Source organism: Chanodichthys erythropterus, chromosome 6 (genome assembly GCF_024489055.1).
Source record: "Chanodichthys erythropterus isolate Z2021 chromosome 6, ASM2448905v1, whole genome shotgun sequence".
NCBI lineage: Eukaryota > Metazoa > Chordata > Actinopteri > Cypriniformes > Xenocyprididae > Chanodichthys > Chanodichthys erythropterus.
In genome coordinates, this window is record NC_090226.1 from 12,454,827 (window position 1) to 12,471,827 (window position 17,001).

The window sequence follows — 17,001 nt, forward strand, 5'->3', positions numbered from 1 at the left end:
ATACAGAGACTTGCACTTGATATTTGACACAGTCACAGGCTCTGTCCTCAAGGTTTCCTAAATTAGATTTATTTTTTTTAATTTTTTTTTATAAATGTGGTCAAGATGAAAAATATTCCCAAAAAGAGCCAGTGCCATCATCTGCATGCATTGTCTAGTATCTGTTCAGGGCTCACCTACCATGGTACTCCATGTATTATTAGTCTTATAAATTAACATACTTTACATGAAAGATGGGTTTAATTTAAACTCTGAATTAGTCAGTTCCCCAAGGTGTTATATTACTTTGTACAGCATCTGCAAATTTTAATTATCGCAATACTTCACTGAGTACTCCGCACGCGGCATTACATCACGCCGGTATTGACCGCGCCGCTTCTCGACTTGTTCTTATTGTGAGCTATTCAGATCTCAGTGTAATGGGGCTCTTTATGTTTATTGTGGTTTTCACCTTGGCTTTCATTTTTGCTGCAGCTAGCAAAATCTTCATGTTTTATTAAAACAACGTATAAGCGAGTAAAGATCAGAGAATGAATGGGCTTTAAAAATGTTGCATGCCAACACACTGCTACTAGATGCCAAGAGAAAAGAGATCAAATACCTTTGAAGTCCATGAAAAATGAAGTTGGGAAATCGTTAAACTAGTCGTCCATTGCTGCTTGATTTGGGCTGTTTGTCTTGAAGCTGAAGTTAGAAATGCAGTTTTGCTCTGCTTTGGTGTGCTTTCTCTCAGGTGATTGTCAGCCGTTTATACAATGAATAACTTGTATTTTCATAAAACGGATGTATAGTAAAAACACTAAGGTATCAGAGGCCCGTTCATTTCTAGTATTAAGATTAGTTTTTAGTGATCTAATTGCATGGTCAGCACTAAATAAAGGTGTTAAACTAAGTATTTTAATAATAATCAATTGTAAATTGTTTTAACAATACTTGCATTTTGAGGGGGTTGCACTTTAAATTGTTTATTTATATAAGTATATCCATATTGGTAACACTTTACAGTAAGTTTCAATTGATTTATAATAGTTAGTGCATAAGTTATCTTGAACTAATAAATATGTATTAGTATTTGTAATGAATAACCACGATTTAATAAATGCTACCTAATGCATTAATCAAAGTGAATGAATCAAAGCTTATTATAAAGTGATTTATTACAGAGATGTAAAGTATTGAATATTTCATTTGGAAACATTTTAAGCATATTTTCCATTAAAAATCTGTTTATAATGTCTTGGAAATGGGTGTGAAGCAATGGGTCTAACACAAAACTACATTCAGAAGAAGTCAGAAAACCATGTGACAACATTGCATTTGTATTGTAAGTAGTCTGAAGTGCCAATACATGTTGTTTGCTTACATAAAGCTCTCTTTACTTTTAAAGTACATTGGGTGACAAAGCCTGCCTAACTCAGGAAGAAAATCTGAATGAATAGTCATCCTTTGTTTTGGGTTCATTTTAAGCAAGCAATACAGTAATTTTTAAACAATAGTTGTGTTAAATAAAACTACCTAGTACGTTGGGCAAACATTTAACCCAACCGCTGGGTTAAAACAACCCAATTGATGCTCATTTGACTTTGTTTGTTTATAACCCAGCATTTTTAGAGTGTAATTTTGTATTCCAGTCATTATAGTGATTTTATATTTCTTGTATTTAGTGGCTTTTTTGTGCTAGGATCACCTGAGACTGTTGTTAATAGTAGGTTTAAACAGTGCCAGACTTCAGGTACAGCTCCAGTATGATGCCTTCCTCTTATTCATTTAACAAGAGGCCCCCACATCTTAGCGCCTTATCAGCTCCTGCCTCTCTCTCACACTCAGTCATGCTGTCCTCATCACTGTGGCCGAGGGTGAGGGATTCTCCATGCTCTAAGTGGATTAAAACCTCACTGCATCCAGTTCCAGGCAGCAGCCGCATGGCTTGTCTGTCAAAGGTGGAGGATATTTTTGCAGGTTTAGTCTGCGAGCTGGATGGTGTGTTCCACATCTGCCGGTTAAGGGCACTGTTTGTGCCTCCTCTCACCACACATGAAAAAAAAAAAACCCAGCTCCATCTTCCCACACCCACTACAAACACAGTCTGCCAATGTGCTACATTCCCTAACCTGTGTAGAGATATTGCAAGCTTAAGAAATGCCTGCGTACATCTCTGTGTTTGCAAAAGGCTTGTCAGGAACTGCAGTGGGTGAGGGAACTTGAGCGCGGTTTGCAGAAAAGCCAATATGTCAATGATATTGAAAGCATTGGAGAGAAGACCTAAAATACTGTATGGGATGGGTGGGAACGAGTACACTGGACAGAAAAGAGACACAGCGTTTAAGGAGGAATGCAGGGAATTCCTGGCTGTGTATGGGATGTCCTCCATGCCCTGGAGTATTGAAACACTCCTTTCTGTCTCACTCGATCAACCTTGTTGTTTTTCCCCCCCGCACCTCTCGCATAATAATGAGGCATTGTGCTGAAAATTATTTTGATTGGTGGCTAGACACATGCCCCCAGATTATCAATTCATGCTAAGGTCATACACGTATCACATTATACCTGGTTGCTTTGTGTGTTGAGATGCTAGATTTATTTATTTTACCCATCAAATTGGTGTTTATGAAACATTATTGAAGTTGTTACATGTGCCTGCATGTTTTATATGAATTCATTCTTTTTTGTTGTTGTTGAAATTTAGCACATTTTATTTTTTTACTTTTATTTCATTCTTTGTTCCATGATATATTGTGTAAAAATTAATTTTATGTTGTGTTTTTATATAGCAAATATATATTATTTATAAAGGGATATAAAATATTAATTTTCACTAACTTATGTACTATTCGTTTGTCTATCTGTCTGTCACAATATATTATGGAATATATACAATATTATAATAGAAAAAACTTATAATAGTATAAATGAAAAAAATAAAATCTTTGGTAAATTTAAACCAATAATTTTTTTATGGTAGTTGTTTTTTTAAATGCTGCTTTAGGAATCAAAACAGTCTCGTTATATATAGCATCCTATAGGAATGAAATGATGATTATTATTTCTGTGTATAATATTTTTAGTAGAATGGGTTCATAAAAGGTAAAAATATGACTGGATATTTTTATGTGGGCTGGAATGAATTGTGAAATTAAGCATACTGCTTGTGCTGTATTGTGCTTTTCAGTTACAGCACAATAATAGCCTGACATGAATTGGCTGTGTATTTCCACTTTGCCATATAGAGACCTTCAGACGTTAAAATGTGTTTTATCTTGTGATCAAGTCATCATCAGTTTCTTGGCCAATCCTGCCATAATTTAAAGTCTCCCTCTGTGTCGCTGTATGTAGAGTGAGGATGTCAGGCTGGATTTGCGGGCACTGATGGGATGGTTCTGTTGTAACCTGGGCTCCCTGGGCCGAGAAAGCAGGGAACTGCGGTATGTCCTTGATGAAGAACTCCGCTGCGACACGGCCTGTCCCTTTGACTCACGCTGAGCGCTTGATACTCGGGATGAGGAGGTCAGCCTGACCCACTTTCCCCCGCCTGCCCTTCTGTCGTGTTGGAAGAGGTGGGCGAGAGGCCAGGGGCGAGTGGGCGGATGGGTCCACTAACTGTCAGAGGGCGCGTTTGTGTGGGGGGTTACGAGAGAGCGCTCCCGCTGTGGAACGCAGGTACATCTCAGCCCACCGAGACAGTAATGGACAGGCACTCCCACAGAGCTCAGTGTCTGACCCTCTTATTGTAGCTCCTCATCCTCGATGACTCCTACAGCTCTCTTCCTCCTCTTCATCACTTCACTGCACTGCGGTGCTTCTGAGCTCCAGCTGTAATCTATGCAATCAAGCATAAGATATTCAGAGTCAGCAGTGTTAGCTGCACATCATTTTATGTGATGTGGAATATTTGTACACTTTGTAAGTCAGTCGTTATGTCCGTTAGTGACCTGCCAACCTTTGGTTTTACACCAGAAATGTGCATGTAAAGATGCTGTCAGAGAGGACATGCTTGTTAATATGTAGTGATATCTAATGCAAAGACCAGTTTGGTAACTCATCAAAAAGTAAAATTCAATTTCCTGGTTGAAAGCAGGGTCAAAAAAGGGAAAAAAACGTCTCTTATATAGCTCTCTGACAAGCAAGCCACTCTGCTGAATTTAGACATGTCCTACCTTAAGCGTGCAAAGATGTAAGACATAGCAGCACTTCATGCCATCATGAATAATCTGTCTTATACACACAATAGCATTCACAACCCATTTCACTTCTATATTTTGACATGTTTCCAAGTGGAATACAGTATTCAGGGAGAAAAAAAAAACATTTAGGTTGGAACCTAATTTTTATCCTTTTGAAATTGATTATATTGTGAAAGGTAACCATTTTTTTTTTTTTTTTTTTTTTTTTTTAACTGATTTATATATTTTTTTGAATTTGTTACATGCATTCATTTTGGTAGCTTTCACTATACAGGATCCATCTGATAAACTCGGAGTGGGCTTCTACACACGTAAGCTGTCACATCTGAATTTCTCTTGGTCAGTCCTTTTCTTTCTTTTTCTCTTTCTCATATACACACACACACTCTCAAACTCAGTGTGTCAGAATGGCAGCTGGCCCTGCGGCTCTCCTGGTTAGTTCCCCTGATAGAGAGTTGGAGACAGACTGGACTGGTGCAGTAGTGCTTATTAGCCGTGTCTGTCTGCAGGAGCCCTGCTGAGCCAGCCTTGAACCCTCCGGCCCCCAGCAGAGAAAGAGGGAGAGACCGAGAAGAGAGAGGGAGAGGAAAGTTTAAGCAGTGGAGGACAAAAGCAAAAACGTGACAGCCAGGGAAAGAGACCTGCCTGTCTGACCTGCATGTCCACTTAGCTGGTCGCCTCCTAACCTGATAGATGGTGGCCACAGAATTGTTACTTTGAACAAGAAATTGATCTGTTTCTTTTCATCAGTGATGTTGGAAACCTGATGCATATTTATTATAATAAAAAAGATCTTGCTTCATCTGCCCTCTTCGACCTCAAGTACTCTTCTTCTCATCTTTCGAGTACTCAAGCATTCAAAATGCCCAAAGTGCACATCACTTTTGCAGAGAAGGCTTAAGTAGTTGACATTGTGTTTGTTTTTTTCCAGAGAGACCGTGATGCTGTCTGCCTGACTAACCTCAGATATTGCAGCGTGGAGAGTTGCTGTGGCTGCTAAAGTTTTAATGCGCTACAAGATTAGGGTCTGTGGACAGATGCATATAGGCCGTCAGGTTCAGCGGCGGGCTATACAGCATACTGCCCTGACCTGCTTTTTTTTGTTTGTTTCTTTACGCATGCATCTCTTGGACTCTGAGGTTCAGCTGTCTACAGAGCTCACCTTTATTGCCGCTAATGGTTGCGGTACTGCTGACACAGTCGGAGACTCCCTTACCTTGACGTGTCATTCCCTTCGGTCCACTGTTAAACATCTAACGCACTCCTGCAATCAACCCTGATCGTCCCAGTGGAAATGGCCGTTATTGCCCTCGTTAGATGTTATGCGGTAGTTCTATTGTACAAATTCATTACACATTAACCTAGATTGTGTGTTTGCTTAGTATTTTCGGTCCCACTTTATATTAAGTGGCCACTGTGTACTTGCATAAAAACAAGTACAATGTACTTATTCTGTTCATATTGCAAAACACTTTTGCTGCTATTAGTGGATACAGGTAAGGTTAGGGACAAGTTTGGTGGTATGGGTAGGTTTAAAGGTGGGTTAAGGTGTAAGGGAAGGGTCAACTGTGTAAGTATGAATGTAATTACAGAAATTAATTATAGATGTAATTATATGCAGGTATTTTTAAAATATAAGTACAATGTAAAAACATGTATGTACACAATAAGTGCATTTAATTTAAATGTAAGTATGTAGTAGTTAAGGCCACCTAATACAAAGTGGAAAAGTATTTTCATCTAATCACCTCTCTTGTGAGCGTTTCTCTCGCAGTAGCCCCTCACAGTCTCGTTCCACACCAGACGAGCTCATGCAAAGATCCCAGAGCTTTTATATCACACCCATCTGTCAATACAATTTGGTCAAATGATTTCAAAACCAGTGCGTTTCTAGCGTCTTAAGCCAAGTGGCTGGCTAAACTCCAGCTGGAACACGCCGAGCATTAAGGCATGATGTGCGTTCAAGCCGCCTCCTGCTGATTCATTCCTCACATGCTGAAAAATTACCTTTTGCTCATTAAAGAATTGTGTAAGTTTAAAAAAATAATAATTAGCATAATTCATTTCCCTCTGAGGATCAGGATGATTAATTAATTACTATGCTGTTAAACTGGATCCCTCTCTCTCTTTTTTTTTTTAATGAACCTCAGGACATCCTTCATGTATGGGAATTATCAAGGTTTTTTTGTCACATCAGTTTCAGTGCATTTGAACGTGTGGGAATCTCCGAAGTTATGAAAAATCTCTGTGTCATTAAAAATAGTTAAGTCAGGAGTTTTTATTATTGAGTTTAGGAGTCTCAATATTCTGCAATCGTCCTAACCGTCCTTCCTTTTTTTTTTTCTTTTTTTTTTTGAGGCTGTCGTCTGCAGCAAGATGAATCTCTTTAATATATTTCTCTGGCCCGGTTGCTTTGCATAGCACTGAAAAGATGACGCAGGCTCTGGGTTATAATACCCCAGTGTTTTATTCATATTCTCTTATTTGCAGGGACCCTACACGCTCGTGATTGCTACGGCACTGTCTGACAGTGTGCTATAGGCTGCATGTAAATGAGGGTTTTAGGTACTATTATAGTGTAATATCATGCAGGATTCTCATTAACCTATAAACAACCTAAACTTTTCTGTCTCTTTCCTCCTACAGAACTCAATACGGCACAATCTCTCGTTGAACAAGTGTTTTCTTAAAGTGCCTCGCTCCAAAGATGACCCGGGAAAGGTAAGCATTCTCTTCTTACCTCCATATGTAGTTCTGTTTTATTCAGAAATGCTTTGTACATTCGCTAAATACAAAATGCCGCTACCAGAGCAGATTCGGGCGTTAAAAATGCATACGTATCCTTGTGAAAATAGATGAGAGCGAGCACTCGCAGTAATGTTTTAAAAGCGCTCTCGTCGGAGCTCTCCCGGGTAGAGGAGAAAGCACTTCAGCCCGGCACTTCCTGCAAGAGAGGGGCAGACCACCACCTGCTTCCCCTCAGTCAGCAAGCATGCTGCTAGCCCGTCTGAGCTAAAACAGCCCAAACGAATTCATGTGTAGGCCAGAGTGCAGAGCACTGTATATGTATATGTGCATATGCATGTGCACATACGTGTGCGTGTATGTTTAATAATAAAATATATATAATATATCGGGACGAATACGTGTGATTAAAAATATTATGTATATTTTATTATATATAATATTTTTATCACATTTATACTGAACAGCACGGACGTCACAGTTCGGTTAATGCAGTTAGATGACAAATACAGTCAGTCACAGGCAATCTACAGTCCAATCCAAAAGGGGGCGCTCGCGCCATTGCAACCCTCTTTGCTAACCACCACAACAGGAAAAAGTGCAGAAGAAGAACGGACTATCTAGGGCTGCATCCGAAAACCTACGCAGCTGACTTGCTGCCTCACTGCCCTATCATGCAATGATTTGTAAGGCAACGTTTGTGCATGAAGGCACCTCATGAAACTGATTTCGGACAGACTTCTGAGGCAGCGTAACAGTTTAATGATCTACCGCAAAGCAGCGTGAGCTTTGCTGAAAAATAAACACATATTTAATTACTACAGTAGTAATTTCTCGTTAGAAATGACATCTAAGTGGAAAATGTTGGTCAAAAACATACATTTACACACAAACTGACCAGCAAACATAACTTTCGGAAGCCATCTTTATTTTTCTAGCTGAACTGTCACAGAATGTAAAACAGGATTGTGGGATATCAAAGGCAGCTAAGGATACATCTATGCTGCCTTCAAAAATCGATCAGATGAAGGTATCTCAGGAAACAGGAAGTGAAGCTAACTTTGGATTCGGACGTGCCTTGATGCCTTCCTACCTTGAAATGTGTCCTCCAAAGGGGACATTCTAAAACGCTTAACGTGAAAAAGGCTTAACGTGGCTTAATGTACTAAGACAGTGATTTTAACAGACCAAACTTACTAAATATCATTATAATAAAGTATACTATGTGCAAAAAATCAGATGAGCCCAAAATATGATCTTAACGCGTTTTATAACACGTTAAGCTTTTTTCTCCCATAGAAAATCGTTATAAGAAAAAGCTTAATGTGGCTTAATGTACTAAGACAGTGATTTTAACAGACCACACTTACTAAATATCATTATAATAAAGTATACTATATGCAAAAAATCAGATGAGCCCAAAATATGATCTTAACGCGTTTTATAACACGTTAAGCTTTTTTCTCCCATAGAAAACCGTTATAAGAAAAAGCTTAACGTGGCTTAATGTACTAAGACAGTGATTTTAACAGACCAAACTCACTAAATATCATGCTAATAAAGTATACTATGTGCAAAAAATCAGATGAGCCCTTTATTATAATGATATTTAGTAAGTGTGGTCTGTTAAAATCACTGTTTTAGTACATTAAGCCACGTTAAGCTTTTTCTTATAACGGTTTTCTATGGGAGAAAAAAGCTTAACGTGTTATAAAACGCGTTAAGATCATATTTTGGGCTCATCTGATTTTTTGCACATAGTATACTTTATTATAATGATATTTAGTAAGTGTGGTCTGTTAAAATCACTGTCTTAGTACATTAAGCCACGTTAAGCCTTTTTCACGTTAAGCGTTTTAGAATGTCCCCTCCAAAGGCAGCATTTTCCAGTTTTGACGCACCCTAGATATTAGTGTAATCTCTCAACCAGTGTTTCAAGCACGGAAAGACATCAATAAAACAGCTTGAGAATATCATCTTACATTTACCTCAGGCAAGTCATTTAATGTCCACAGCATGTTAGTTCACTAGAGAAATGAACTCTAGAAGGGAGCATTTCACTAAATATATGCACTATATTAGCTTATATATTCATTAAATTTACTTTACTGTTAGTAATGTCTTAATTATTTAATAATGTTTAAATACATTTGTCATGAAAACAAGTTAGGACAGTAACTGTGTAAATGATGATATTTCAAAAATAGATATATAATTAGATTTAGGAGTTAATGCAAAACCTGTGCAATTTACATGTTTTTTTAAATTATTATTTGAGTGCTATTATATATTAAAATAGCAACTGAATTTAATAGTTTGGACTCTGTTGTTAATTGTAACTTTTTTAAATTATAGTAATGTGCAAGAAAGGGCTTCCTGTATGTAGTTTACAGCATTAGCTGAGATATATTTTTTATCCTTAAGAAAATGTTAATTATAATTAAATTTATTTAAAGAGAGAGATACAGTTTATTCAATAAACCACTGTTTAATTAAAATTAAGAAAAATTAAGCAATTTTGTTTATTTTTTTCTCCCCCCTGCTGTACCGAACCCGTACCGAACCGTGACTTCAATACCAAGGTACAAATTAAACCGTCATGTTTGTGTACCATTACACCCCTAATATATATACACCTAATAACACCTGTTTATTTTTCAGAAATATATACAATCAGGGCTCCAGACTGCGCTTAAAACGGTCGCATTTGCGACACAGGATATCAATTTGCGAGTGATATTTTTGCTCAGCTCGCCATTGACGTCCATACAAATTCATACGTTATGACTGTAAAATTTGCATGTTATTTGCGTGTTCTGTGACCAGTAGCCTATCACATAAATTGTTGTGTTGAACTTAATTAAATGAGATGCTGCTTGTGAAAGTTTCACTGACAAAATATGAACGGGTAGGGAAAAATATCACACAGCAAACCGACGCCAAAGAACTAGCGCTGATGAAAGCCGACTGTGCTGTTGCCTCGCGTCGCCTGCGTCAGTGCAAAAAAAAAGCTGTATTTGAACGCACCGTTCTGCTCCTGCGTAAAGGAGACAACTGCCTATTTCTTCATATATATTCGTCTATATTCGCCATTCAAAAAGGGGAACCGGCTCTGCAGACTACAGATACACACAATACAGCGCGTACTTACCGTTTTGAACATCAATTCACTTTCATTATTCCACTCCGCTCATCAAATAAATTTAAGGTTATTAAAAGTCTTCAGTGCCTTAAACAGTATAACGAGTTTAAACAATCATTTTAAGGCGTCTTATATTTTGTGGATGGAAAAACAAATTTCAATACTCCCTATTGTTATTATTAACATTAATTTCATTAAATAAATGAAATTAAATGAAATCACAATCAATGAATAGCACACATTTGTCAACCGATTGCTTATAAACTAATGCTGATCAATTATGATCTTTACTTTATACTGTGTTGTAAATGGTTGTAACAACTTTTTTTTTTTTAACCTTCCTCATCTGAACTTGAATGAGCAGCAAAAGTGAAGCACAGACATTTCAAAATATTCCAGCCTGTTCATTAATCAAAGTCAAGTTGTATGTTTATCAATTTCCATTTTGTTATTTGGTTACACAAACCAAATTTAATATATTTATATATTTATTTCCATATATTTATATTTATTTTCATTTGATTCAAAGTAAACTGTTGTAGCTTCAGGAAGGAAAGACTAAGAACATTATTTGACATATTATTCAATATAAAGATTTTACTAGCATCAGGGTTATTATAGTTAACTAAAAATGTTGATACTGAAATAAAAATGTATACAAACTATACAGACATGTTTAAAAACAACAAAAACTAAAACTAAAAACAAAAAAAATTAACTTAAAAAATGAAAGCAGAAAATATAAAAATCGAATCAAATTCAAAATATTAACAAAAACTGTGTGTTCACTTAATACTAATATAGTTTTTGTATATATATTGAATCCGATTAGATTAAGTGAAAATAGTGACATTTATTTCCCAGAAAAATCACAAGATGAAAATGCTGTAAAGGGGAGATATATAAACACAACAAGATGACTAAAAGTAAGTAATTGAAAATTTTGAGTTCATTGTTGTGTGGCTCTTAAATTATTTGGCACCTGTTTTTTCCCCCTATAGGAGCCAATGGCTCCTTAATGATTTTTTTTGTCTGGAGCCCTGACAATGTGCATCAATACAACATCGATGGACACCAGTTAACCTGTTTTTTTTCTCCACATAGTACTGTCGTCACAAACGCTTGCTCATTTCTCTGTATCCTCAGCCATCTTGTGCGAGCACATTCACGCACATACACTCACAGCGCGACATAAAGAGAAGAGCCGAGGCATGCAGGGGATGGGGACTGAATGCTAATTTCATGTTTTGGTGTAATCCTCTGATATTGACACTCCTGGGATGTGCTCCACTAAATACAAAATAATCTATCGCTGGATGGATTCTATTCCAAATGCACGGCCAACATGCTTGCATCCCTAATGTTCAATTTGGAATTTGCCTCCTTCCACACAGCCCTCCCCCCTGAAAGGAGAACTTCAAAGCTGAGCAGGGCTCTCTTGATATGTTCCATCAATATTGTAATACGGCAGGAATATGGACCCTGCTGTTTGTGCGAGATAGTAACTGAGGCGTGTTTCTCAGAGATGGCAAAACCGATTGTTCACTTCACCTTTGTGATCCGCAGTAGCTGCTGAGAATGAGGAAGGCCGAACTTTGGGGCAGATACAATCATGTTTGCCCTTGAGTAGACTTTTGGTCAGGGAGGTCTAGCCTGTGTTAAGACGGTCTCATACTGATTATTTTCATTACAAACCAGATTTTTAGTCAGTTTCCAATAAACCATCACAAAACACAGCAGCTGTTTTTCACAATTTTTACTTTATTTTGATCATATAAATGTAAGCTAGGTGAGCATTAAAGACTAATATTACCAACTCCAAACAATATCAAAAATAAAGTAAAAACACTGATATTGTGAAATATTATTTCAATTTAAATTAACTCTTTACTTTTTTAAATACATTTTAATATGTATTAAAACAGCCATTATTTCAGTCTTCAGTGTCATATGATCCTTCAGAAATCATTCTAATGCTGATTTTGTGTGTAAGAAACATTACTTATCATTATAATGCTGAAAATTTGATTCTTTTAATAGAAAAAGAACAAATCATTTGAAATGTAAATCTTTTGTAACTTTTTTTTAATGGTTTAACTGATACTTTTGATCAATTTAATGCATCCTTGCTGAATAAAAGTGTTAATTTCTTAAAAAAATAAAAAATAAATTCTTAACAACCCCAGATTTTGAATGCTGGTATATACTAAACAATATATTTTCCTCATTTATTAGTGGCTTTGGATAAAATGTCTACTAAATGAATACATGTATAGTGTTTTGTATGACAAAATTTAAATTTTTAATACGTAATTTGGATGGCCATTATAAGGGTAGACTGTTAATGTTCTTTAGTTGATTGCATTAACAGCTGTTCATTTTAGGGTTCAGCTGAGTTCATAATCTACAGAAGTTACCTTGACACAATCTTTTTAGATTTAAGATTTAATCTTTTACAAAATTGTATTGCCCTGTGTTTCAGATTCATGTAAACTCTCCTTTCATGGATTTCTTTAAACGTTGCTTTCTCTCTAGAGATTGTGTTGCAGCCTACAGATACTCCCCTCCCAAGGGCTTTGAGTTTTTCAAGATTTTTCTGCTAATTAAAAGGAATGATACTCAGCCTCCCCTTCCACAGTGAAAGTGTCTTGCAGTAGTTTTAATTTCAATTACATCTGCTAGGTCTAACAGACTGCCAGCATTCTTAGTCACCTTCAGCTGTCCTTCGGCATCACTGCATCAATTACAGGAACATGATAATTTAAATTAAAATCACAATCATGAGGGTGTTTAATACAGTAAGATTGTCCTGCATGTTATGAACTCTGATGGTCTAATGCTGAAATATAATATGAAAATGGCGATGCAGGGTGAAGATCATGTTTCAGTGTTTGTTAAATGATTTGTTGGAGAGTAGCTGTACTTATGTAGTCTGTTTAATGTGTGGGAGGTCTCATTAAATGTAACATTTAACATTGTTAGGCTACTCATGCTACATTAGAATATATATATAAAGAAACTTAAGACCCTTTCGCACGACTCGCATCAGCGTAGCACTCAGCTCAAATGTTATTGCGTTGTTGTTAATTTCCATACAATAGATATGTGTTATATGATTATTTATTTTCTGAATGTCAGTATATGCTTTTGATGTTGTTAAGTCAGTGGTAAGTTAAAAATTAGGGCTGGGTATTGGCACAAATTTCACAATTTGATTGAATTTACAAGCTTGCATTCAGTTCTGATCTTGAATCAGTTCAATTTGGTATTGATTAATTTGATTATTATTGATTAATCAGGTACAGTACTTTTTTATAAAGAAAAAAAAGCTAATCTAAAACTAATTCTGTAAACTATACAGGGAACCCTGTTAGTTGGCAAATTACTATAATGTTAAAATTAACAACTGCACTGTACAACATGTAAATTGCACATAAGGCAGTTTTTATAATAACAACCTTATAATATAAATTAATGACATAATTATGTTTCTGCTTCAATTCGTTTTTGGATATATACATATTGAAATGGTGATTTAAGATTAAGATTAGATGAGGCTCTTATTGAAGTTTGTGGCGATTAAATAATGGCTGTAATGACTGACTTTGGTTGACTGCCACAAACTGAACTGCATTCATTAATGTTATAATTTAAATGCCTATCATTTGATTAATGTTAATTATGTCACTTCCTCATCAGGCAGTTTTTTTTTTTGTTTTTTTTTTTTACACTGCTTCAAATGCCAAAAATGGCATGTTAAAGCAAGGTGTGATAATGCTGCAAGCATTGTGATTGGTCAGATTGTTTTGAAGCTGTCATCGCACTTAAATAATAAATTGCTGTAACATACAAGCGTTAAAACAGAGACAATGAGTTCTTTTATTAAGGAAGGGACACTGCGGAAAACGGTTCGAGTGCAGGAGCTTTGCTCATTGCCATTCCGTGGCTTCTAACCTGTGCTGTATTGCTGTTTAAATGCAGAAATTTACATCATTTTATCAATGCTTTTGAAAGCCGAACGTTTGAGGAACCTGAAGCATGCTGTCTAGACAAATCCTTTGGTGATTTTCAATTATTCTCTTTGCTTAGGTGCATGCACAAGCTGTGCACAAGTAATTTTAAAGGTCTTGATCGCACCCTCTCTGGACAATTGAGATCTTATCCCATATAATATGAAATATTTTAAAATAAAACCCAAGCCTGGAGGTTAATTTCTTTTTCTTTTCGCCTAACTTGCCTGCTAGAGTTGCCTTTAGCTTCTGGGTAGAGCAGCACTATTGAAAAATAAATTAAACAGGAATAATGCAAAGATAAATTATTCAGCCAGGGTCTTGGGTGCTTGGATACCAGCAGCCCCAAACCAAGGTGTGCTATTTTCTGCTTGATTATCAGAGCTCAGACCTGACCAGAAATCCAACACCTCTGTGTCCAGCCCTGAACAGGAGCAATCGATAAACCTGCGGCTGAGGAAGAGGGGCTTCAGGAGGGGCTTAACATTTTACCTGCCTCTGCCAAGGCTCAGGAGAAATGCCAAGCGAGAGCAAGCGAGCACAAGAAACGGCTGTAGTGAAAGTTCCAACTTTCTTTGCACCTCAACATATAGCTCCATGAACGACCTCAAGACGTGATGGGCTTACAAATGAGCTCGCTGAAACTTTGATGAACTAAAAGTTGTTCATGTTTGATGGCGAATGCGCCCAGTATCTGATTATAGAAGTTTCTCTCCTAGAAACCCTGCTGGTTATCATGCTCGGCTTTTTTATGAAAGTTTTATTGAATGGCTTCAAGTTGACCACTATTTTAGAATATGATAACTTGCTTTGGAGCTAATTTTCCATCTTTATCCTGTTTCTAGGGTTCTTACTGGGCAATCGACACAAATCCAAAGGAGGACACGCTGCCCACACGACCCAAGAAGAGGCCACGGTCTGGAGAGCGGGTGAGTGAAAGTTGTATGCATTTTTCGGCGTGTGTGTGTGTGTGTGTGTGTGTGTGTGTGTGTGTGTGTGTGTGTGTGTGTGTGTGTGTGTACGTGTTTGTTTATGTGTGTCCTCCGAGACCCCCTGGTGGTCGGTTTTCAGGCTTACAGACTTTCTTGGTCCAAACTCAGCTCATTACTTTGAGTCTGGGAGTGATCAAAGAGCAGAAAACAGAGTGTCTCACTCTCCCAGTTCAAGCTCAATGTCACTGATTTGCACCATAACTTCACTTGATGCCGTGGTTGCTTAAACAACACAGAAAACCGTTCAATCACCACTGTAAAAATATCTTAGCATAGTGATATTGACAGTGTTTTAGTTCTCAAACTTTTTGACTTTTTGACTTCAAGCCAACACAATCAGATAATTTTAAGCCATCCTAAGGCCCCCTCTGGAGTTTGAGGCCCCCAGTTGAGAATCATTAATCTACTGTTCCATGGAAAAAGAAATGGTTTTACCTAAGATTTAAGTTTGCAGTTTGAATGCGATGAGATGCGATTAAAAGCTCAAGTATTTCAAAGATAATAAATAGAGACCGGTCTTTTGATGCATTTTCTTCAGGGCTACATGATTCACAGAGTCTGTTATTTTAGTGAGGTGCTCAAAAATGTAGACTTGTTTGAATTAGTCTCACTCGTCTATTAGAACGGTCATTGAATTAACATCCGATTAGCTCACTGACTGATGTTATGTCAATGTCTACGTAAAGATACACATTCACAAGAGTTTTGTTTGTTTTAAAATATATTTTACATTGTTTATGTTGTATTGTTTTTCAATATGTGAGGTTATGGGTCCTTGCTGTAAAAACAGATTTCTTTATTTCTGTACAGAAATCAAATTTTGTGGTGAAAGTCTAGTTCATCTTTTCAAACTTAAACGATCAGCAGAAAACTACGTAATGTGCTGAAGGCTCATACACGTTTTTATCTTTTGGGAAGAACAACAAACAAAACCAACCAACCTCACATAAGATTTACTGTTTATATAGTCTGACTTTGATTTGTCATTGGAAGATTTTTTTCCAGAATAAAGATATTTCACAAGTCTTTTCCCCCCTCAGCATTAGCATGCAGGTAGCCCATCTTAGCATGATGTTGCCTGTGTTCGTTATAGCTTTTTGTGAGGCCAGAAACATGTGACAGCATGGGCTTAGTGTGTTGATAGAAAAGGAATGAGACGGGACTGAGTTGAGAACGCTGGCTTTGTTTCATGTCTGAGTCGGTGCTTTACAGTCGTGCCGTGCACAGGTTTGCTGATTGCGCGCTTATATCTTTTTATATAGCTGTCTCACTCAGTGCGGCTCAGTTTATCTTGTAGAGGGGGTCCGACTTATTAATAAACTGTGCCCCAGGCAGCCTTTACATACGTTGCATTCTGCAGTCATTTTTTAGCAAACATCAATTAATGCAGAATTTCTACGCCGGTTATTTTCAGCCAGAGCTTTTTCCTTCCATTATTTATGAGCAACGCTCACCAGAATATACAACTCGGCTGCACTCGACGCCGGCCTCTGAGGTTGACCTGGCTCAGAGGCATCTTGCATCATTTTGTCCGGCCCTGCGTTTGTGGATCGGAGGCAGGCAAACCAAAAGAGTTCAGCTATAGGGAGAGCAAGGGGCTGGGTTTTAAGACATTTAGACATATAACCATGACAAGAAAACATATAGAGGAAAATAGCATGTTATTTATCAGGGCATTAAACTGTGAATAAATTGCGGTTACAAGCACAAATATCGGATGACCCTGAAGCTTTTCATATCCTTTATATTCTGGGCGGTGGTTATTTCATAGCAACTTAACTTTTCCATTAAGGGGCAAAAATTGTCCTCTTAACTTAATTTCCAGAGGCATTTTTACCTTTTATAAGGGCATTTTTTTACAATCGCATTAGACACATGCATCATGTTTTGTCAAATTAGTACATTTAATCAATAAATTCAACATCACATTC

General features: G+C 37.1%; 1 protein-coding gene across 4 annotated transcripts in view; it reads left to right on the plus strand.

Moving 5' to 3' along the window:
• Nucleotides 1-17,001, plus strand: part of foxj3 (forkhead box J3) — a 98,406-nt gene that overhangs the window by 57,345 nt on the left and 24,060 nt on the right. For all 4 annotated transcript variants that reach the window (XM_067388085.1, XM_067388088.1, XM_067388086.1 and 1 more), the window contains 2 exons: nucleotides 6,828-6,902; nucleotides 14,924-15,007. In XM_067388085.1, coding sequence (XP_067244186.1) covers nucleotides 6,828-6,902; nucleotides 14,924-15,007 — 159 coding nt within the window. The remainder of the gene's footprint in view (nucleotides 1-6,827; nucleotides 6,903-14,923; nucleotides 15,008-17,001) is intronic.